Source organism: Rhipicephalus sanguineus, chromosome 1, assembly GCF_013339695.2.
Source record: "Rhipicephalus sanguineus isolate Rsan-2018 chromosome 1, BIME_Rsan_1.4, whole genome shotgun sequence".
NCBI classification, from domain to species: domain Eukaryota; kingdom Metazoa; phylum Arthropoda; class Arachnida; order Ixodida; family Ixodidae; genus Rhipicephalus; species Rhipicephalus sanguineus.
The window spans coordinates 247,410,310-247,434,061 of record NC_051176.1 but is presented as its reverse complement, the minus strand read 5'-3'; the positions used below and the strand labels follow the sequence as shown (position 1 = coordinate 247,434,061).

Sequence of the window (23,752 nt, the reverse complement as noted above, 5' to 3'; positions counted from 1 at the left end):
AGAGGGGCTAGAAAAATATTTGTATTAAATAAAGGAGGGTCATTCATTAAGAAAGCCATTGACTTAAGAAAAGACCGGAAGCGCCAAGTTTTTCCCTTAGCACTCTGTTTTTCAGGCACATTCTGGTTTTGGATACATAGTTTATGGATGATAGTTTTTTAATGTTTGCATTTGCAGGTGATGGCTAAGTGTGGAAAAGGTCCATTCTGAACATGCACTTTATCAATAATATATTTAACTTCTAAATAGCATATCTACACCTATCATATGGCACTTGCAGAACATTAGCAAACCAGGGCTCAAGGCAAGGTCCATTTAAGAGGTATTCTTGTAGAAATTCTGGTTTCGAGATAAGTCAGTTCCTAGAAATCACTAAATGAAATGGTTACAACTTTGTATTTTACAGGCACCAGTTAATTCTGTCTATTAAACATTTGCTTTGGCCACACTTGTTGCATCTTTGAAAGTCAAGAAAAGAAAACCATATTGCTACAGAATGAATTAAGAATTTCCACCGAGTTTGGTCAGGTTTACATGGTGAGGTCTCTTAGCAAAAACTCTCTTGAGGACCATTAGATACAAGGACATCAACTACTTTAGGTCTAGCATATTTAGAACCTGTCCAGCATATTTTGAAATGTATGCATGATATGCATGTTGTAAAACTGTGAGACGCAATGAAAGAAGTGAACACAATAAATATTATTTTCATCGGTGATCTTGCTTTTGATGCACTTCTTGGTGCCCACACAATGCCTGGAAGGAATATTAGTCAAATGGACAATGAAGCCATAAAATTATAGTTGAAATAACTAATATTTGTAACTGTAATATAGAAATCATTAAAAGAGAGAGAGAGAGAGCTTTGTGTGCTGTCTGAATGTGTATGTTACCAACATGTTTGCATATGGTTTAAATACAGGCTTTAAGAATTTTAGTATTGCTACAGTGCATTGGAATGATGACCTTCTTTGAGTGAAACTGAAACTTGAAGATGTAGTAGTCATAGTTTGAAAAGAAATGATTCAGAAAGGAGCCTGAAATTCAGCTCTTTCAGCAATCTCATGTAGAATTTGATCACTGCTGTGTTATGTTTGTAGCATCATGCACTTTGAATTTCCACCTGCGGTCTGTATTGTTTAATTGAAATTTGAAAGTAATAAAAGAAGTGTAAATTGCAGTGAAAGGAAGGACAACTTGCAGCCAGTAGCCAGTAATAGCTGAGCCCATATGACCTTCTTATAATGCACGTAATGCCCTGTGGGCATGACTTCCAATATGGTAGCTCCAGTTGAAGCAAAGCTGTGCCTCTCTTCGCTGTTTTTTTAGTTATTAGAACATAAAGGAGTGTTTTCATCACACATGGATGCTAAAACCAACAAACTTGTAAAACTTCAGCCTAATGTTTAAAACCTTTGCTACATTAATTTTTTGTTGTCTTCGTTTTGCTAATGCTCCCTAACTACGTCTAGCCTTTAACAGGTTCTTTGTGTTTTGTGAACTAGACTTTGTGAAACTGTAATATTAATGCGAAAAGAAGGTTGTCGGCATTGGTATTACAGTTTTTTCACATGGTTGTGTTATTCCAACTGGTGTTGACTAAGAGCAGTGATATTGCAGTGGTTAAAAACATCCTGGTCTGGTAGCTTTTCCTGATTGTGCTGTTTATATTCATTGCAGCCTGGCGGCTTCATGGAGCACCCAGTTAGCTACAGCTCCATGGAAGATGTGTATTCCCTGTGTCGATGGGACCCTAGTCACAAATTCTGCCTCCGTGTGGTCATTCCTGAGGGCTCCCTTCTGCTCCAGGCGGCCAATGTATACTTGCGTGATCAGTGGCTACACTCTATCCTCTGGAATGTAAGTACATACGTTGATGCCTTAATTCCTCTAATAATTCAGTGCTTCAATTTTAGTAGAAACTGGTGTAAGGAAGTGTGTGCATAAGTGACCGTCATGGAATTGATGGCATAGAAACAAGCAAAATTGCGAAAATCTAGTCTAGACACTAAAGTGTTGGAAAGGAGAAACTATGCATTTTAATGTGCATGATTTCATTGAAGTAAGATGTTTGCATTTCGTTGAAGACCATAACAAATCAGATTTTTATTGATTACTGTAGCTTTGAAATACTATATTTGAGAGCTTTCTGATTTATACCATTGTAAGTGATTTCGTCATCCTGTTTAAAGGCTAATTGTGAAGTATTATTTCTGACATAAAGCTGGGTCTTTCCTGCCAAACAGCGATACAGTGTCGCCTGTTTAGTAATGGCTGTATTGTGCTTAATATTATTAATGTGATAGTGTTACAGAGCTCGTTACGCAGAAATTTCAGTGTCAGCATCATTGGTTGTGAGCGAATAATCAGCATTGTTCATGACCGGAAAATCGAGAAAGATACAAATAAAATAAGTAATAAAAATCTTTGGTTTGAGTGAGAATCGAATCCAGGCCTCCTGCGTGGCAAGCTGATGTTCTACCACAGAGCCACGCCATTGCTTGAAACTGCTTCGGGAAAAAAAACACTACACGAATGTCACGTAGTCAGGAGAGTCTCCTTAATGCATGTAATATTGCATGGCAGAAGCATAGAATTGCACCAGGCGTCAAGACATGGGATTGTGCAACGAGTGGGTGTTTTAAAGGCCTACCCATTACCAAGTGCTCAGACATGTTTAATCATCATCAGCAAAAGCATCAGCAAAGTGAGCAGCTGCGTAGGTTCACGTGTTGCCTTACGGACGCATAGTAGGCCCTTCGCTGATTCGCAAAACGAAGAATTATGGCGCAGTGGGCACGGCACAACTGTACTTGCAGTAAGCATTCTAGGATAGTTTGAAACGGCCAGTGTTATGCGCACAGATGTTCGTTTCCTTGTGACACGGTTGAGGCATGCACCGAGAACCGAAGCCAGCCTAGTGATTGTGAAAGTGATGTGCACGGGGCCTGATTACGCTATCGTGTTGTACTTTTGAAGGCGAATCTCGAGTGTCCTCCAAGTTTTTATTGTGGCCAGTAAATGTAACATACCATCCTTATAAACATGGTATTGGCACTCATCTTGCGGTTTTAATGATACTTGCCAAGTCTCCCGGATCACCCGGGAGACTCCCGGATTTTGAACGTTTCTCCCGGTTGTACGGGTCATAGGAAAATCTCCCGGAAATCCAGCTTTGCCCCGCGCGTCCAGTGCATTGCGCGCCCCGTGCGTCACGGTGACGCGAGGTGGGACGTTTTGCGTACAGATGCGCTACACGCAATTTAAAAATTGAACCTAAACGTGTTATAGGGTGTGTTCAGATAAGAACGTCGGTGCATGTGCGTCGACCCCCTGTAATTTCGCCGAAAAAAATATATTTCGTTGTCCGCGTCCCCAAGACCACAAAACCACTTTTAGTCTCGCGAAAAAAAATTTCACCTTCCTTAAAAAAATTTAGAAGTCTCCACTGAGCCGCAACCGCCTTTTTCGAATTTCGCGGAAATGGGATTTCGATGAGATGCCACAAAAAACCTACTGCAGCTGTAGGTCTGACAAATTTTCTCTACATACTACGGATAGTTTAAGTTGACGAAACATTATTACTTTGCAGTTTTGATGCTGTTCTTTTAAGAAAAATATTCGCAAAATCGGCACAATGTTCAATAATCCTCAAATTTAAGATTTTTTTTCTCCGCGCGTATAAGCGCCAGACTTCCCAAAATTTTTGAGAACATTGCCATATGTTAGCCTAACAAATGTGCTGATCGAAATCGCTGAGAGTGACTTGAAACGTTAACCAGAAATGTTCAACGGAGCACAAGTCTCTAAAAATGCAATATTTCGAAGGTCATTTAAAAAAAAACACCATCTTCGATTTTCTTTAAACTTTTCATAACTAAAGCCAAGCACGTGTTCTAACTTAATCTGTAAAAACATGTTGCATTATTTTTGTGAGGTAGGAGTTATGAAGCACGAAAAGTGGCCAAATTGACATAAACTGAGTAAGCACAACACTGAACGAGCATGGAGCAATAATTTCCATTATCATTATTTTTAGGTCGTGAATGTGTTTTGTGGATTGACGGATTGACAGAAAAAAAGAGGAACAGTTGGTTCTGAACAGCAAATTATTACTACATTTTACGCAAATGACAAAAACTTCTACATGGGTCCCAGCCACTGAGCATGCCGCGATGCTGAGTCACACGCTTCGCAGGAATCGCTTTCAAAATCATTCGCGCATGCGAGCCTGCGTACGGATCACAAAGGAGGTGGCTGGAGAGGATCCACGGCTGGATATTTATCGCTTCCCATGGCACGTCGGTAACGTGATAACGCAGACGGTGCGTGGCGGCACAAGCGGCGCTCGCGCGCTCCCTAACAAAAAAAGAAAAAAGAAAGAAAAAGAAAGCCTTCAGGGAAATGAGACCAAAGAAGTGGCAGTGCATCCGTCCAGTGCATGGCATTCAGTCGTGGCACATGTGGCAGTGGATGCGCGTCAGCCAAGAGCACAACGAATTGCTTGTTGCAAGAACAGCCGAATGTCCAAAGAAGAAAGTGCCGGATTAGGCGCTGCTTTTCAGCGCATGAAACAAGAATTACTCCACAGCGGAGCTTCTTCAGCTAAATATGATTCTCTACAAAATGAAAAACGTTCATTACGAAATCAGGTTAATTTTATTGAGTGTCAACCATGCCTCGTGTAAAGAAGCAGGAAGCATCGTTCCAAAGAACGCAGTGATACAGGCGTAACAAAAAAGACATGACACTGAATGTCACCAACAATAATGCACCTGCTAAGTGTTTTAAAAAGTGTTGAGGACTCTTGTGGGTGGTACTCGCATGACCGCGGCTTTCCACGACGGTCACCCTGGGTGCCACTAACAATTAGCGCAAGGCGCCCCCCTTGCCGCATGTAATCAAGATCACAAGGTTGCTTCACCAGGAGCAAAAAAACACAACTGCTTCAGGGACGTGAGTGACTGTCTAACTTGTATGACTATGACTTGTGACTCTGACGCCCTGTGTATACATCAGGGGTAAATAAACTGTTCCTTCCGAGCGCACGACTCGACTACATTTCTAGAAATCTTGCGGTTAGTCCTTATGTATGGACCAAAACTTCGACGCGTGCACGCACGCACATGAACAAATTTGCACTTTAAGGCAACTCATTGGTTTTCTCTGTCAAAGTCCCTCGAGCACAACAGAACACATTGAGGACCTAAAAATAATGATAACGGAAACTATTGCTCCATGCTCGCTTATCTTGTGGTTACTCTGTTTACGTCAATTTGGCCACTTTTCGTGCTTCATAACTCCTACCTAGCAAAAATAATGCAACATGTTTTTACAGATTAAGTTAGAACACGTGCTTGGCTTTAGTTATGAAGAGTTTATGTGTTTTATGTTCTTTCTTTTTTGTTAGGGAGCTCGCGAGCGCAGTCGGGCTCCAGAAGCGCCTCTTGTGCCGCCACGCACCGTCTGCGTTATCACATTACCGACGTGCCATGGGAAGCGATAAACATCCAGCCATGGATCCTCTCCAGCCACCTCCTTTGTGATCCGTACGCAGGCTCGCATGCGCGAATGATTTTGAAAGCGATTCCTGCGAAGCGTGTGACTCAGCATCGCGGCATGCTCAGTGGCTGGGACCCATGTAGAAGTTTTTGTCGTTTGCGTAAAATGTAGTAATAATTTGCTGTTCAGAACCAACTGTTCCTCTTTTTTTTCTGTCAATCCGTCAATCCACAAAACACATTCACGACCTAAAAATAATGATAATGGAAATTATTGCTCCATGCTCGTTCAGTGTTGTGCTTACTCAGTTTACGTCAATTTGGCCACTTTTCGTGCTTCATAACTCCTACCTCACAAAAATAATGCAACATGTTTTTACAGATTAAGTTAGAACACGTGCTTGGCTTTAGTTATGAAAAGTTTAAAGAAAATCGAAGATGGTGTTTTTTTTTAAATGACCTTCGAAATATTGCATTTTTAGAGACTTGTGCTCCGTTGAACATTTCTGGTTAACGTTTCAAGTCACTCTCAGCGATTTCGTTCAGCACATTTGTTAGGCTAACATATGGCAATGTTCTCAAAAATCTTGGGAAGTCTGGCGCTTATACGTGCGGAGAAAAAAAATCTTAAATTTGAGGATTATTGAACATTGTGCCGATTTTGCGAATATTTTTCTTAAAAGAACAGCATCAAAACTGCAAAGTAATAATGTTTCGTCAACTTAAACTATCCGTAGTATGTAGAGAAAATTTGTCAGACCTACAGCTGCAGTAGGTTTTTTGTGGCATCTCATCGAAATCCCATTTCCGCGAAATTTGAAAAAGGCGGTTGCGGCTCAGTGGAGACTTCTAAATTTTTTTAAGGAAGGTGACATTTTTTTTCGCGAGACTAAAAGTAGTTTTGTGGTCTTGGGGACGCGGACAACGAAATATATTTTTTTCGGCGAAATTACAGGGGGTCGACGGACATGCACCGACGTTCTTATCTGAACACACCCTATAGGTTATATCAGCCGTTAATATTTCGTAGATAATGCGTTTGTGTACACACAAATCTATCCCACAAGTTATCTCGCCTTCAAAATGTTGTGTCGATTACTACTGCTTTAAGTGGAGAGCCCAGCACTTTTAAGTGCTGGGCTCTCCGCTTAAAGTAGCCGTTACCGATGTCTGTCGAGATAGCGTGTTCGCCAGTGCTTGCGACCGTCCCCGTCTCAACGGCGCCCCTTATGGTGCCTTGCCCGACGAAATAACTGGTAAGCAAGCGACGACAGGCCTCGCACGCGGAGCGATGTTATCGCATGTGCCCTTCGCGCGACGGTGACGGCCGGGTCGTTTCATCTTTGCTTCAACCGCGTTCGCCTTTAGCGCGAGTGCGCATTTACTCGCACGTGAAACAGACAATGGGTAAGCGATGTTATCGGTTTGGACTCTGTACAGATCAGCGGCGACCGCAAAATCCCGCTGACAGTGTCCATATAATTGCTATCGCAGTACCCATCCCCCCTTGAGTAGATCTCCCGGATTCCGTTTCTCCAAACTTGGCAGGTATGCAATAGCATTAAAAGCCTGTGACGCAGAAAATGTGATGACGGTGTTGGTTTCAGCATTGTCCATGAGCAAAAAATCCCAATGGATGGAGAGAATAAAAATCAAGGTTTTAGCTGGTATCAAACTAGCCATTCTGCATGGCAGTCAATTGTTCTACCGCAGAGCCACTCCATTGTTTGAAACTGCTTCGTAAAAAAACTCCATACAGGCATTATGCCGGGTGAACAGTCACGTTAACCGACATAATATTGCATGGCAGAAGCCTAGAATTACACCAGGCATCACACCGTGTGAATTGCATGACGAGTGAGTGCTTTAAAGCTGCCCACCCATTACAAAGAGCTCAGAAGTAATTAATCATCAGCCACAGTGTCAACACTGTCTACATATATTGCCTACATATGCATGGTCGGTACTTTGCAAAATGGTGAATAATGGTGTAGTGGGTACATCGCAGCTGTACTTGTAGTAGGCGCCCTAGGAGCATTTACAACAGCAAATTTACAATGGCATGGTTGAAGGATTCACCAAGAAGCCAAGCATGGCAAATGAGAAGGCGATGTGAGCAGGACCTATTACGCTATCACGTTTCATTCTTAAATGAAAACCTTGAGCGTCTTCCAATGTTTTCTCTCTTGTCAAGAGCACTGGCAGAGCTAGCCCTATCAAAGAGGTAGAGTTAGTAACCAAGAAAGGGAAATTGACAGCCACCTGTTACTAGCACGAAGCCACCAGGAAATCCATACAGATTTCTTGGAAAGAAAGCTTCTTAGTTCCCAAAAAATTAGTCCTGGTCCAGGGATAGAACCTGGAACCAAAGCCTTTCCTGAGCAGTCGCTCTACCAATTGAGCTAACCAGGAAGCTAGCAATTGGCAGTGTGAGGGCGAATTAATCTACAACTTGAAACATATTGAAACATAATAGTGCAAATAGAATTTTTCAGCAACTAAGAAGCTAAGAAGTAACTAAGAAATCTGTCTGGATTTCCTTGTGGCTTCGTGCTACGAACAGGTGGCTGTCATTTTCTCTATCTTAACCCTTCCACCACCTTTCGGCATTCCGCAGAACTGATTTGCAGAGTTATTAGCCCTATCAAGTACTACATTAAACATATGCAATGGTGGAATGTTTTTTCTTCATTTTGCTCTATGCCCCCAAGTACCATCTTTACTCTGATAAGAATGAGAAATGTATTTATCAAAACATTCTTTTGACACATCACTTAGTGTAGCTGTCATAAGATTGCATGGTCTAATATTTTTAGTACAAGCCCATAAGAAGTGTACCAACATAAATACTGTAGGTAGTGCTCAGCAAAGATAAGGGTTCATCATTCTCAGTACAAAAGTAGATACTTCTCCTTGCTAGTGTTATTGGCGTTGAATGAACATTAGTATATTCTCTCAAAATTTGTTGCAATTTTTGTTCAAGGTTTGGCTGATACGTGTTTGTGAAAAGCTTCAGTGCTATTCAGCATAAAAAGTTGTGCTTATTTCATCAGAGTAATAAATACCTTCTGTACAGAATGTGTAAAATGAGTTGCGTTAAATACTTTACACAAAATAAAAAAAATGATATGAAGTGCTTTTTCGTTGTTGCAGTTAGTTACAACATGGAAAAACCAACGTATTGAAGGTGTGCAGGGTGTGGTATATCACACTGGGACCAGTGTTGCTTCTTGTGCAGTCTAGTCACTGTGTTTTATCATCCTAACAGAAAAGCCTACTGAAGCATGAAAAGATTCTTATGACGTCACGAAGGATAGAAGTTGTGACTAAAGAACTAAAGGTAAGATGATCCTGGTTATTGGTTGTTACTGTTATGAAACAACTTCATACTTGCACGTCAACTATTGTATTGTCCCTGTGAATACCCCACTCTGAAAGAAATACCAATGAGAAACTAAGCTAGGCTAAATTGTAGAATAATTCTTACGCCTTTAAAGATGAAAGGCAAGCTTAGCTAGTCAAGGGTACATGTGGACCCGCCATGGTGGTCTAGTGGATGGTGCTTGACTGCTGACCCTGAGGTCGGGGGATCGAATCCCAGCCGTGGCAGCCACGTGTCAATAGAGGCTAAATGCTAGAGGTGTACTTAAATTTAGGTGCACGTTACCGAACACCGGGGGGGGGGTCAAAATTTTTACAGCCCTCCACTACGGCGTCCCTCATTGTCATATTGTGGATTTGGGATCTAAAGCCCAACAATTATTATTATTTAGGGCATATGTGTAAAACAAGACAAATGACGAAAGCAACTTGACCAGTGCTTATTTAGTTCATCATGCAAGCAAGAAGATGATTTGAGCTCCTATGATTCTTTGCACTTCTTCCAGATTGTTCACATGCATTTTATGCTTGTTAGCATCAGAATGTCGAACTGAAAAAAAAATACAGGTTTGGTTCAGGTTTGAGATCACCACGTTTCTCTGATGCTGTCCCAGCGAGTTTGCTCTGGTGCAGTACCAGGTCGGAAAAATAAAAATCTGTGATGGTTCATGAACTGAACTATTTCTCAACACTTAACCAGTTTGGTACAGTAAAGTTTACCATCGACACATTGCACTGTGCCATTGACGGAAATGTGGTAAGCAGAAACACTTGAGGCAGCACTACTGAAGTGACAGCATTCATAAGTTCACCAGGGCTTCTGTTTTGTAATTTTGATTTAATTTCCTTTTCATTTCCAATTATGTGTTGTGCCGACTGTATGTCACATCTTCAAGTTTTGTCAGGAGGTGGAACCAATCGGCCCCTTGTCAGAAAGGAAACGGTGATCAGTGTTTTTACATAAATGTCTATAAAATTTAGTTAATGTAGTTACAGCTAGCATACTCATAGACACAGCCATTGTAGGACGAAAAACTGGTATGGGTTTTGAAACGTCGGATTAAATAGTTTTCTTTTGCTCCTGATTTTGGCGAGTGTTCAGTTTTCTACAAAGCCCTTGTAGGAGCACTGTGTGCGTTGCATGCCAAGCATGTGGGGCACTTGGACAAGTCCATCCCTGGGGCGCTACCTCTTTCTCAAGTACGATGAACCAACAAGCCCGCATCGCCACCCTAGTTGAACAGAAAGCTTTGATATGCTGTATAATTCTTAATAGTTTGCACATCAAAAAAGTATTCCTACCCCTGTGAAGCTTATGTTTCCTAGTATCTGGCTATGTGCCTAAAGCAAGATTTAGATGAGTAGTTTTTGCTCCATTGTTCCCGGAAACAATGCTAATTAATTTTAATTAACTTTGGAACTAATGGACATATTTGAAGAATAATTGCATATTTGGAATCAGCAAAGAAAACTAAACAAGACTGTGCAGTTTCATTAAATTTGGTAAAGAGAATGATGATCTTGAAGATCTTGATGATTTTTAAAAACCCTCTTCCCCCCTTAAATGCTGCAGCATCATGCATTGTTTTGAAGGAATGCACACCTTTTGAAATTGGTGAAACAATAAATTGCTTTTTATAAATTGATACAGTGAACTGAGAGGGTGCATAGAGGCGGGACATGCTTACTCGATGGTGGGGAACTATTTTGCATAAGTGACCTTCTTTTTGCGTTTGTTCAGGAACTTGGTTGTCTGTGCAACAACAGCAATACACCAGAATCACTTAGATGAGTCTCCATTTGAACCAGTCTCTTTATGTAGACTGCATGAACTGTTGTTGCTTGTAGTATTTGAAATTCTAATCCCTGTACATAGTACACAAGCAAAATAATAATAATAATGATAAATAACACGCAAGATAAACATGAAAGTTTTCATGTGGAACGATTTCATGTTTATAACAAAAAAACAAACAAAGGAAACGTAGAAGCAACGTAGAAGAATACATAGGAGGTAAGACTGCCGTCTGCATAAGTAATGCTCAGGTAATCAGATAACGTCACAAAAATAGTTGTGCTGACGGAGGTGCATGCAGTGGCAGCGCTTTGCGGCAGCAGCAGCCAAAAAAAAAACAAACATGCGGACTACTGGACTCCACATTGATGGTACACTTTGTGGAACGCATACAGGCTTACACAATGAAACAGACTGATTGATTTTGAGGAAATTCTATGGATTCAGTTAAGAGTGCGGTTAGTTACTGCGCATGTGTATTCAAGCTTCAGACGGATTAATGTTTGACGATTAAATGGTTTTAGATGCTTTGGAGCTTGGTAAAAATTGGGCCAAAAATAACGGAAAGTTCAATTGGCATTAATTATGATGTAGTTGATGTGAGCTTGCCGTAACAAGTTGTAAGAAATGTAAACCCTATAATATTTCTATATGGTTACATCATTGGATATTGATCCAATTTACTTTCTTGTCATAAGCATATTGTACTGAAAAAAAAATTGCCTGAATTTTTGTTTTCTTTTCCCGATTGTAAAGCTAAATGTGATTTGGAGCTTTTTCAAGGTGGCCTAACATGGATAATGCTGTGACCTCCTTATCAAAATGTAATTTCTTCTTGATAAATTTCATTTTTGTATTTTTGCTCCAGAACTTGGTTGAACTTGCATTAACAACACCTCTGCAAGACAAGAACATCTACCAACGTCCTCTAGAAGTTATATCCAAGTTCCTTGTTCAGGTAAGGGCTCTGTCCAGAGGAACTACCTAATGCATGCTGCTTTCATGCCAAGAACATCTTTTCACTCATTCTTTCAAATTCCAGAGCAGAGAATGGCTTTTTGGTAAAGATGTCGAGGCTGTCATCAATGCGATCCTTCCTCTGCTGGAGAGAACCACACCTTCTCCTGAGATATGTGAATATTTTTGTAAGGTGAGTGTCTCCATAAAAGCATATACTTCTATAGCTTGTTTTCATTTTTACATATTTCTGTCCCAGCAAATTAAAGAACACTAGAAAATGATTTCTTGTGCCTGAAGTTTTTGTGTGAATGCTCAATAATAAAAAATAAAACTGGTGTCAGTAGGTTGCTGCGAACTGATCAACTTGTTATATCTCAAAATCTTCTTTTTTGTGGCAGTGGACACTAGGGCCTTTTATATAGATAAGTGCCTGGTGTAGGCTCTAAACCTAGATAAGCTAGTGTATCATGTAAACTAGCCAGAAGTGAGCTATGTATTTGCTATATCAGGAAATTTACTGTATGCAAAGCAGTAGTAGATGGTATTGAGGGCACTTTAAAGGGACACTAAAGAGAAACAATGAATTGGTTTAGATTGATAAAGTGTGCTCGGAGAACTCTTGTGTAGTTTATTTCACCACCGTAGGTTTATTATTAGAGGAGAAAACCAAGTTCAAAGTTTCATTTTTAAATTTCGCGCCTAACTTTGTAATTTGTGACGTAAAAGACTTCAAAGAGCATTTAACGTATTTTGGCGCCACTGGCTCGACGAAATTTCCACAATCTTGTTATGTCAAGTCTCTGGCCCCCTCAGAGGACAATGTACTTCGATTTAAGGGGAGACGTGGGTCTTAAAAAATGGTTTTTTAAAAGTTGGGTGAATGGCATGAAATTTAATACACTTATTCAGCGTTTTCTGCAGATTCGAAATTTCTAAGTAGATTTTTATTAGCTGCATTAGAATTAACGATATGCAATTTCTAGCACATATCTAAGCATATTTCTTACGGGGATTTTTGATAACTTTGCTTTGTCAAACACAAAAATAAAGTATGTGGCAAGATTGCCAGGAAGCTGGTCTAGCCGGTGATGCTATTTATTTTCTTATAATGTTGTTTACCAAATTATAATTCTCGATGATCAGAAATAGTATGCAGCAAGAAAATTTCACTCACATTTACGTCTATTTATTTTGCATTCAAAGTTTGTTGAAGACAATCGGATTAACATCACCGGCTAAACCAGCTCTCTGGCAGTCTTGCCACCCACTTTGTTTCGGTGTTTGACAAAGCAAAGTTGCCGAAAATTCCCGTAAGAAATATGCTTTTAGAGATTGCACATCTTTTGAACTAATGCAGCTACCAAAAATTTAATTAGAGATTTGGAATCTGCAGGAAAAGTTGGATAAGTTTGTTAAATTTCATTCAGTTTACCCAGCTAATAAAAGAAATTAAAAAAAGACCCGCATCTCCCCTTAAGGGGGGACGTGGCACTTAGGGAATGAAAATCAACCAAAAAATTTAGTTTTCGCTGGCCATCTCTGCACGTTCCTGACATCATTGTGCACCTAGTTACAAATTTTCATTGCTGCATACAGTCTTCTTCTATCCAGAACTTACTATAAAAAAGGAAAACCTTGCATTCTGCCCTTTAAATTGAGGGCAAACGGCAAACAATTTTTCATGCTCTTCCTGTAATGGAGGAGCTATATCTTTTGTTCTGTCTGGGTTATCATTATGATTTCTTTTTCGCTGCTAAGATAAATAAATGCGATGTGTCGTAAGGCAAATTTTGTTATAGTACTTTCTTAAGAAAATTTTCTAAATCAAGGTTTTGTTTTGAGTATTAATTGGAGCGTTTTTTAAATTGGGTGCAACAGCCTACAACTCTGCTTGGAGATGTCCTAAAACAATGATTTATACTTTACGACACACTACAAACATTCTCAATGTATTCTGTGGATTGTACATTGGTGTGCAGGTTGTGGTTAATTAGCTAATTAGGCCTTAAACAAAGAAGTAGGTGTTTGTGATATTCTGGAAACTACTTATCATAGGAAAAAACAATTGCATATTTGAAATCAGCACACAAGCATTCTTAAACTCTGAAAGTTCCATCGAAATCGATCAAGAATTTTAAAAAAAGTTTTAAAGTGCCACGTCTCCCCTTAACCGATTAGAAACTACGTAGGCCCAAGCAGGCGCTGTCAAAAATATGTGATGTCACGGCAAATGGTGTGCGAATTCCAAGGTGGTGTCGCCACCTGTATTTTCTTTTTGCGCGATTTCTCGCTTATTAAGCGTCTTCGCGCAGAAAGCGTGGTGTTTTAAATGCGAATGCATTTCTTAGTCGGGGCATGTCAGGCGTCTGTCGGTGTCCGCGCGCCGGCAGGTGTTATCTCTTCGCTCTCACTCCCTCTCCCATAGCAACAGCTGCGGGCGCGCGCGCTTATCCTCGCCCCTAGCAACCGGAGCAGGTGGTGCGGGCGGAGTAGCGGAGAGTGAGTGGAGAGGAGGAGCACGCTCTGGCGTGTGAGGGCGCTCGCATCGTGGGAGCTCGGCGGAGCTTCCGCGTGTGTGGAGAGAGTGTAGGAGAGGGTAGGTGCAGTGCTTCGCCGCTCCTTCTCTTGCCGTTCGCTCTCTCTCCTCCCTGCGCTTTCCCGTCCGCTTGCTCGCACGTATATATAAATGGAGTGAAGCGATTACTACGCCGTGTACTCTCGGCGCAAGAAATGCATTCGCATTTCCTCACGATTCCTTTCGGGGAGGTGGGGGCATTTTTTTGGTATAGTGGAAGACTACTTTACTAATGCGAGAAAAATCGTTCGGCTTATTAGTGTCCCTTTAATGAGCAAGGACCCTAGGACTGACATGGTGAAGTGAGTGAAGACCATTGGAAACATTGACCTCATATGTAGGGTCCAAAAATGTTCATTGTTTGGCCAAGGGACAAATTATGTAGAGCCATAATACTGTCATGTTATTTTGCGTACCTTTTAGTAAGTTCCATTGTGCTCATATCATTTGCTCAATCATTTGCTTCAGGCCCCCTGAAGAAGATCTCGCTCTACGGGCTGCGACATTGGAGTTGGGGTCTTAAGAACAAAGCACAAATTTAAAAAATGTTATTCTTCTGGTCATATCATTCAAAACGTTGACATGTGTAATTTATGTGTCCATTTCAAATTTGAGGTGTATTTTTGTTTAACTCATTTGAATTGATTTTTGTTTGGTCCATCACTTAACTTCCCAAAATATCATGAAGAATAATTTCCAATGATTTCACTCAACAGAGGGTACCACTGCCTTCTGCGTAATTGACGAAATCCAGTAAGATCAATTTCATTACTGTGCCTGCTCTAGAACCAGTTTCGTGACATTTAAGTCGATGCAGATAAATGTGCTTGTGTTTTTTTGAATATTGCAACTCTGGTGAAATCTGAGGAGCTGAATTTTTTAGATAAACAAAAATAAAGCTTATATTCAGAATATATACACATAAAATTACACAGTATCTCCCAATTTTTCACGCCATAAAGTAAAAAATAAAGGTTTAAACAAAAGCTATCCCTTAAAAACAATATAGTAAGATGACACAAGATCCGACAATGATGCAGCTGATTGATGCTTGGAAGTGTTTTTAAATATTTACTGTATTGCAAACTTGTTCAGCAGGTATGCTGACCTTCAAAGGAAAAAGATCGTCTCGCAGCTTTGCCCATCTTGTTAGGCATTGTTGTGTGCTTTTGTATGCTGTGACGTCTGTCAGCTTTGTACGCTGTGATGCCAAGTTAAGAAGGTCATGAAATTCCTTATACATCTGTGCAGATGTTTTTTCGGATATGAGTGGTATGAGTTTACTTTGTACTGGCAAAGCAGGATAACATGGTTTTAAAGATGTGACACTTGTTGCGTCGGACTTGAAAGTATCTCTCCTAGAAGCTTGGATGACCTACAAAATAGTATTCACCAAATAGTATTCGTTGACACATTTAGCTTAATTAACAGCCCAAGACTTATACACACCCATAAAATAGCTTGTACAGTATGGACAAGCCGGGCAGGTCCATGATAGCCAAAGAACTATACTCCATCTCAGAAGTTCTCTTCAGCACTGTGGAGGCTACATGGCCTCTTAGCCAACAGAAAGGGCGAAAATTCCTCATGATGTATTCATTCGCGCCCCGTCGTCTGCTAAGCATCCCCCTGTCATTGCGCGCGCGCCGTTCAGCGAGCAGACGGCAGCACTGAAAAAAAAAAAAAATGGCTGCACCTATCGACACTGCGTGGCCCGTAAGTTTCAAACTGACGCTTGTATTTGCTTGTGATTTATGTCCTGACGCTTCAACAGCTATGTATTCGAGACTACATTGCGCTACTTTCATGAACCGTTATCAAGTTCTCGGCGCGTTAGGCTTAGCAGGTGTGGCTGAACAGACAGCTTACCTCGCTAATAACGACAGAACATACTTAATGTTTTGTGCTCATCGTGAGTAGGCACAAAGCGATGGCTAATTTCACCATTTATTTGTTGCTGAAAGCACTGTGGGCGAGTAGCAAGCGCAAGTTCGGATCGAAACGGGTGGTCGCAACTGCATGGGTGCTGCCATGTTGATTTGTAACGACAGTTACCGGCAGTTACTGATACAACAATTAAAGAAATAGGACCTATATGCGATGAAGAATAAACATATTACTTATTGATGTGAAGCAGCACATGTTAAACTAGGGAAACTGTCTCAACCATGCGAATTGTAAGGTAATTATATCTGGAACTATGTTTTGCTGCGCAAGCATGTGGCTTGCTTACACACCGTAGCTTTGGCAGTGCTGAACGGTAGTGGTGAGATGGAGTAGAGGTAAAGCAAAAGTTTCGTTGGTTTACTACTGCAATGCCACATTATTCCTTATTTAATCACTGCAGTGCAGTACCCTATCATAGATGCAACAGTCGCTGTGTGAAGTTATAATCTGCTGCTAAAGAAAATCCAAAAATAAATTGTTTCAGCAATTAAATATTTGGGAGTCCACTTGCAGATGGTTCTAAACTGTTTTAGTAAACTAACAGGAAACTGGCGAAACAGATGCATACACACGAAAAGAAGTACACAGGTTGAGCACTGGTGCCAGCGCACATATGCTGTTCATGTCCTACTTGTATGCATCTGTTTCACTAGTTTCCTCTTCATTCACAAGTATATGTGCCAACTCGCCTAGCCAGAAACTCTAAGTAAAGTCACTGCAAGAGGCTTTATGAGTTATTGCTGTTGTGGATGGGAAGCAGGTAAACTGTAAAAAGTAGCTAGAATGTGGAAGTCTCGGGAAGATACCTTGAAAACAGCTGCTCTGTTTAAAAAATAACGGATGCACATTTATGGTATGGCAAGCTCTTAGATTTCAACCTGGAAGACAACGATTTTGGAGTGTGTTTATGAAGGTCAACAGTGGTAACAATAAGGTTGATGTTGTTAACTGTAGAGTTTATTGGCTGTGGCTGGTGACTTTGTTGGCATTTTGCCATTGATATTGTGGCAATTGAGCTGCACCAATGTTTTTTTTTTGGTCCCCCCACCCCATTGTGAACAAGCATTTATATGAAGAATTCCTAGTTAATATGACGGGTTCCAACTGTAATATCACAGAGGTAGCACCTTATGGGGCATTTCCGTTGTCAAAGCATGGGTGACTTTTGTCTGTGCTAGTTAAACTGCTGCCACAATGTGTTAGTGCACTTTGAAATATGTAAACTTGAGCATGAAATGAGACAAAGACAAGTTTGAGTCTGGACAGTGCAACTTATTTTCATCCTAATATTTGCGCTTTGCTTTACTTATTCACGTACATATGCCTAACAACTTGTCCGAAAATGTACAGTCCTCGTGGATTGCGACAATTTAGGGTTAAGTAATGGACATACTTTTGTTTCCACTGTATTCAGTTCATGTGATATTGGCGTAATTTCGACTTGAACATTTACATCAGAGTCAACCTTATTTTTAGCAGCCAGTTCGTAGCAACATGACAGTGATCTCGGGCAGTTGCGCATACCAGATCTCATACTGAAAGTTTTGATGTCACATTTCAATTCGTGAGGATTGTACACTTCTGAAATGTTCTTTGTAGCTTATTTACTGTTTTCTTTTTAATGAGATGTGTAGTTTGCCTTATTTTATGCCATTATATATCATCTGACTTGTTTTCGTTTGAACCACTTTGCCTTTGCAGCACTGCAGAGAATGTCCTCGATCAAAGCTGGTTTTTGAGATGTACACACCTGTGGTTCAGCGAATACTAAAGCGCAACATGGTAATTTGTATATGCTGGTTATTTCATTTTTGTTAAGCAGTTTATTTGGAGTATTCTGATCTCCTATTACTTTTTATCCACAGGATTTTGGCAAGTACCCAATGACACGTATGCTTGTCCAGGAATACATTCAGTCATTAAACTGTCAGAACTCTGGATTGGAGGCTGTGCAGGAATTTGTTAGGAGGTTTGTTGTGTTTGGTACATTGTGTGATCTCTTGTGTGCTATATCCAACATGTGCATGTTCCATGCTGAAAGTAACATCTGTTGCTTGATTCCTAGCTGCTACGACCGCATTCCATTGGGTGTGCCAGGCAGAAATATGTTGTACTGAGATGAGGCACAAATAATCATGATGACTTACCCTGTTTATGTTGTTCTAGCATGGTTCCCACTCATGAGTATCACATGCAGACTCTGCCACTTTGTTCACTTGGACGTTAGCATTGTTTTTTGCTCCTTTGACATTGGACATTTGCATAGGCGTCACACTCTGCATGCTCCAAGGATTGTTAGATTAAATGGGATGTAATTAAAGACTTCGTAGATAATGAATTATGGCATAAAAAAGTGTGTATGCTTGCTGGTATTAGTGGATGAGTTTGAATTATCGTACTTTGTGAATTATTGAGGTTTCACTGTAATGATAAAGAAATTCAGGTGATCAAAATTGATCATGAGCCACAATCGAATGTTTTTTATAGCCAGCAGTCCCACCTTTAGGAGTGTAAAACCCCTGTCACACGGCAAATCTAATGTCATTTACAGCTAATGTCATTCGTTTGTAATGTCATTTGTTTGCTGTCACACGGGGAAACTAATGCCATTCGATGAAAATGACATTTCCAGTCGAATGAGTTCCCGAAACACATTCGCATTCGATTTTGGACCGAATGCGTAGTCTCGACACCAGGGACCTTTTAGAGAGATAACTGTTGACTTATGTATGCGTAACTTTTGTAATTCGTAAATATCTTATTCTTTACTAGATTAACTTATTACTGGTTTGATCACGTAACAGCACGCGCGAAAGTTCCTAAAGGAAAGCTACTCTCAACTACAGCGGCTGGACGCCGGCCATGTTTCATTTGTGCTCTCTTGCTGTTGCCCGTATCGCGGGTGTTGATCGTCCGATTGCACGGTGTTTTGGTGATCAAGGTGGTGACTACACGAATTAGCTGCCGCCATCTCATTTCTGCAGCCGGAGATTCAGTCGTGCTCGCACGCTTTAGTTCACTGTACGCACGCCCGGTCATATCGTCGGCAATGTTGGTTTTCGATTGGTTCTTGGCTTGACTTCGTTTGTGTCGTACAGCTGTGGCAAGTTGTGTAAAACGGCTTCGAGCAGCTTTTTAGTGATAGAAAATTATTTTCTAGGATACACGCATGTGAGATGCAAGTTTTAATAGATTTTTATTTCTCCCAGCGTCACGGCTCCGGAGTGCTAAGGTCATGGTCATCATTTTAAAATGTCATTTGTTTTCGTCGTGTGACACCAGGCAGGTAAAATGACATTAAGTTCACCTAATGTCATTTGTTGTAAATGACATTAGATTTGCCGTGTGACAGGGGTATAAAATTCTGTTGATGAATGAAAATGACATGCAGCTTGGCAGGAATAGAGCATGCGAGTCAATTGTTCCAGTCCTACATATGTACAAAATGCTTGTACTGAAATTAGCCCACACATAAAGACATATGAAAGTAACACTGCCAAAGTACAGTATGGCCCACTGTAAAAGGGAACACTCAAACGTGCGCCTCTCATGTTGCTGCCCCCCTAACAACAAGTGGATGTGTAAGCTGTGTGCATGCACTGCACAGATGTGTTGAAAGGCATCTGAACTGCCATTGACAGTGACAAGAACTTTTTTTGAAACATCCTGAGGAAAATGATGTAGGGGAGCCTTCGGCTCCCTAATTAAGTTGGTGGCCAACCTCTAGTTGACTGCTTCAATTATAGGCGACTGCTTTTGTGAAAGAGCGAAATCCAGGCATGCTCTGCGCACAACAAGTGTTCCCTTTAACAGTGTAACCTTCTGTACATTGGAAAATAAGGAACTGTGCTCCAAAATTTGCAGGCTTGGGTATTATAGATCAATAATTCTTGAAAAGCATGCTATACAAGCTGCTTACTCTTAAGGTTTGGTTGATACCGTCAATGTGTGATTGTCAATGGGACTTTGCATTCTAAATGCTAGTGTTTTTATTAGAACATTGGTGTCCGGTTAGCATTTTAGATCAGAGGTAAATGCAGAGGTGATTAGTGCTTTCTTCTCCCATACTTGCTGGGCTGTGGCACAAACTTATGACTGCATGCATATCCTCAGACATTGCACACAAAGGAACTAGAACATTGCAGTGCTTGGACAGCTTAGGTTTCTATGTGCGTGCGTGCGTGCGTGCGTGCGTGTGTGTGTGTGTGTGTGTGTGTGTGTGTGTGTGTGTGTGTGTGTGTGTGTGTTTTACCTCTTTCTTTCTGCTTGTGCTTTTTCTTGTTTACCTTTCTGTCTTCTCTTACCCACTTTGCAGGGCAGGATATCAAAAATTCTTCGTTTGAGTTTCCTCCCCACTTTTTGCATTTTATTTATCTCTGTATGTATTAGATTCTTAAAGAGTCCCTAAAACAGTTCTGTGAAATTTTGTCAGCATTTAGGCTACAGCATCATCAAATCATTTGCACTATAAATTAACTGGTGCACCCTGTATCAAGGCAGCTACGGGCAATTGGATGTTACCCTTCATCTCAGTACTGTTTTTCCTCCTTCACTCGTTGAACGCGCAGCCATTGCCTGCGATGGCAGCGCATTCAACGGGTTGAACTGCGCTTCCCTCTGCATGGTCTCTGCAGTCAACTCTGGCAGCGCGGCGTTGCGCTGCCGAAGTGGGCTGCAGAGGCCACATAGAAGGAAGCACCTGGTCAAGCTCCGCGCCACCAGATGCTGCTATGATGCTGGATGCTTGCATTTTATTCTCCAGTATGCCGATAATTTGCGAACATCAAGAAGTATGCGGACACGCTAAAGGTATCTGAGAATGATCACCGATAAATGTAAACATGGGCAGTAAGGTGGTGTCTTCGGGGGAGAATTTACGGCCGCAGATGCATGGATCATCCTAGCAGTGATCGGATAGTGAGAGCCTGATGCTTGCTTCACCGGCGAGCTGAAGCGACCCGCTCGTCGGTTGCCTTACACGATGTCGCAGCTTGACACGTCACTAATCACTAGATTTGCAGCCTGCAATGCAGCTAGGGCAATTCATGGTGTCTGAGAAAGGAAACCTTGAGATAAACATTGTCATGCAGCTTACGTCGACACAGGGCACTTCATTTGCTGCTGTACTGCTTATGACAAGGACGTATACATGCATACTGCTTAGTGAAGGGGTAAAGGTCTGCACAAGTGAACTGTGAAGCAAATTGGGTTAAAATGTTGTAGGAGTGTTTTTTAAAGAGGGAAGTCTTAAAATAAAACAGACCCGTAAAACTTGATCTTGGAAGGGCAAAGTGTAGGTCAGGACTCATTCTCATAAGATCAATTAAAAGATATAGCCTACATTTGTGAAGTGAAGGGGAATTTACAGGGTAGTTGTTTGCCACAAGTTGTTGCATTAACTTATCTTTGTTGATGCTAGTCATGCATCATTACAAAAATGGGGTTATGCCTGGCCTTATCTTGTAATGATCTGAACCACCTTTATCCTGGCAGTTGCGTGAAACCTGCAAGAAATACAATATGGTTTCGTATGACTGTCAAAGAATATTGGAAATAAGAGATTAATAGCCAAAACGACGGCTTTTTCTGACCAAGTTTCATAGCAGTTATGGACATCGAAATTTCTATGATCATTGACATCATTATTATTTTTAAAAATTCATTGACCATTAGGGTACATAATGACTCAAGGAGCATGTTTTAATTGCAGAGTTGAAGTCAGCCAGCACTCGTACATTTGCTAGTAACTTGTTTGCCTTGTGCCGTCTTCTAAATACTAATGCCTGAAATCTGAACAGGAATGCATTTCTATTTGAGGTAATTTATTTTCACACTTTGTGAAAATAGAGCATAGAAAAGTATTAACTGTAACAGCAGTTCATTTTGTAGCCTATTTTGAGTCTTTATGACTCAAAACTGATGCAAGGTGCAAAGTTTCTTGTAAGAGGTTAAAACTGCACGACAAGTGGAAGGAATGAACCAGACACCATGGGCACAGCATTTTTTTCATACAGTTTTAACCTTATTCTGCTGGTATGAACTGACTAGCCCGTAACAACGTTCTTGTAAAAGGTTAGGTTTAGGTACTGAACTTAAATAGTACAGTTACAACATGCCCCCGGAAGTCAATAACTAGCCATCTAATCAGAAAAATTTGTTAATCATGAATTATGTTTGCAGTTATCACATCTATTTCAATGTCTGGTGCTGCTAAAGTCTTGGTCAGTGAAAAATATAATTTAGTCTGTATCTCCTGTTTTTAATTCGTGATGTCGTAGCAGAAACATATGCTATAATGTGTGAATTGGAACAGTGCACCTAATGCTGACGTCTGTGTGTGGTGCACTCCATCATTATGGTTACCTTATCGGGCTCTTGTTCTGGCTGCAGGTTTTGGTTGTGAGCTGGTGCAATGTCATATCGTGGTATATTTAGCATGGTCACATAATGGTAGTAGCAATGTGCATATTACCCTTTTTAACACAACAATATTATAACGTTTTTGTTGAGTGAGCAGTGCTTGGTATTTTTGGCAGAACCTTCTCTGCCTCACAAATTTACCATGCCGTTCTCTTTCACAGTGTGCATGGTGAAGGAAGCACATGCCCACATCCTCGTGTTCTGCCAAACTTGGTGGCTACGGTGCTGGCTGGTGTATTTGCCTTGTTTGAGGCTCGCCGAAAGTAAGTTTTTTATTGATCATTTTTTGTCATGCTGACTTATATATCGTTGTTATTTCATGCAGAGCTTCCAATTAATATATACTGTTTTGTTTGTGTGTAGAAGCAACCTATGCAACAGTGCTGTTAACTTTTTTGGGTCGAAGTCGCCAGGACGCTTGCTAAAAGACGCCAATTTTAGCCAAAAGTCGTTAAATGATGGTGATGATGATTATTATTACTTTTATTTCGTAGTTTTTTTTTTTTAGTTTTCGAGTGGATAAAGCACGTGAAGGGATTCTTTTTTAAACAATATTTTTAATTTTTTCCTGTGGTGGCGAGTGAAGTGAACGGTCGGAATACGAAGATACTGTCTAGCGTCGGACTGCGCTGCTCAGTTCTGGCCTGGACAAGCAACTCTGGGCGATCAAGCAGGCCGAGGTTGGCAGAGGAACATGGAGCTACAGTGTACCCTTGTACAGTGTACCCCCTTCTAAGCCACCTTAATGGAGCTGCCGGGAGACGCCGTTACAGCAGAAAACACCTATGATATGGGGGCATACCTATGAGTTTACTGGAACAGAAGGAGTGCTCGGAACGGTCGAATTGCGCACTAAAGATCGCAGCGCCACAAGCGGCTTGATCCTGTTTTGGCCTCTTTTCGAAGTGCGTTTCGTGCCCTCCCAGATGCTCATAGAGTTTCCCAATATTCAATCACCCTCTTACTTCAACTAGCACACGATACTTCAACTTTTCAAAGTCCCCAAAAAAGTCGCTAAGACTCCAAAGAGATAGAATTGTCGCTAGCACGACTGAAAAGACGCTAAATATGGCGACTTTCTCGCTAAGTTAACACCACTGCTATGCAAGCAATCAATCATTAGGGCTTTGAATTCAATGAGACAGCCAATAGGCACTGTATACAAATACACTC

The 23,752-nt window shown here is 40.9% G+C and overlaps 1 protein-coding gene across 1 annotated transcript in view; it reads left to right on the top strand.

The window, feature by feature from the left end:
- The window catches only part of LOC119376477 (C-Maf-inducing protein), a 52,983-nt gene that overhangs the window by 4,069 nt on the left and 25,162 nt on the right, over positions 1-23,752 (top strand). The window contains exons 2-8 of the mRNA XM_037646291.2: positions 1,681-1,860; positions 8,770-8,841; positions 11,546-11,635; positions 11,720-11,827; positions 17,861-17,941; positions 18,025-18,128; positions 22,741-22,842. Of these exons, the coding sequence (XP_037502219.1) occupies positions 1,681-1,860; positions 8,770-8,841; positions 11,546-11,635; positions 11,720-11,827; positions 17,861-17,941; positions 18,025-18,128; positions 22,741-22,842 (737 nt within the window). The remainder of the gene's footprint in view (positions 1-1,680; positions 1,861-8,769; positions 8,842-11,545; positions 11,636-11,719; positions 11,828-17,860; positions 17,942-18,024; positions 18,129-22,740; positions 22,843-23,752) is intronic.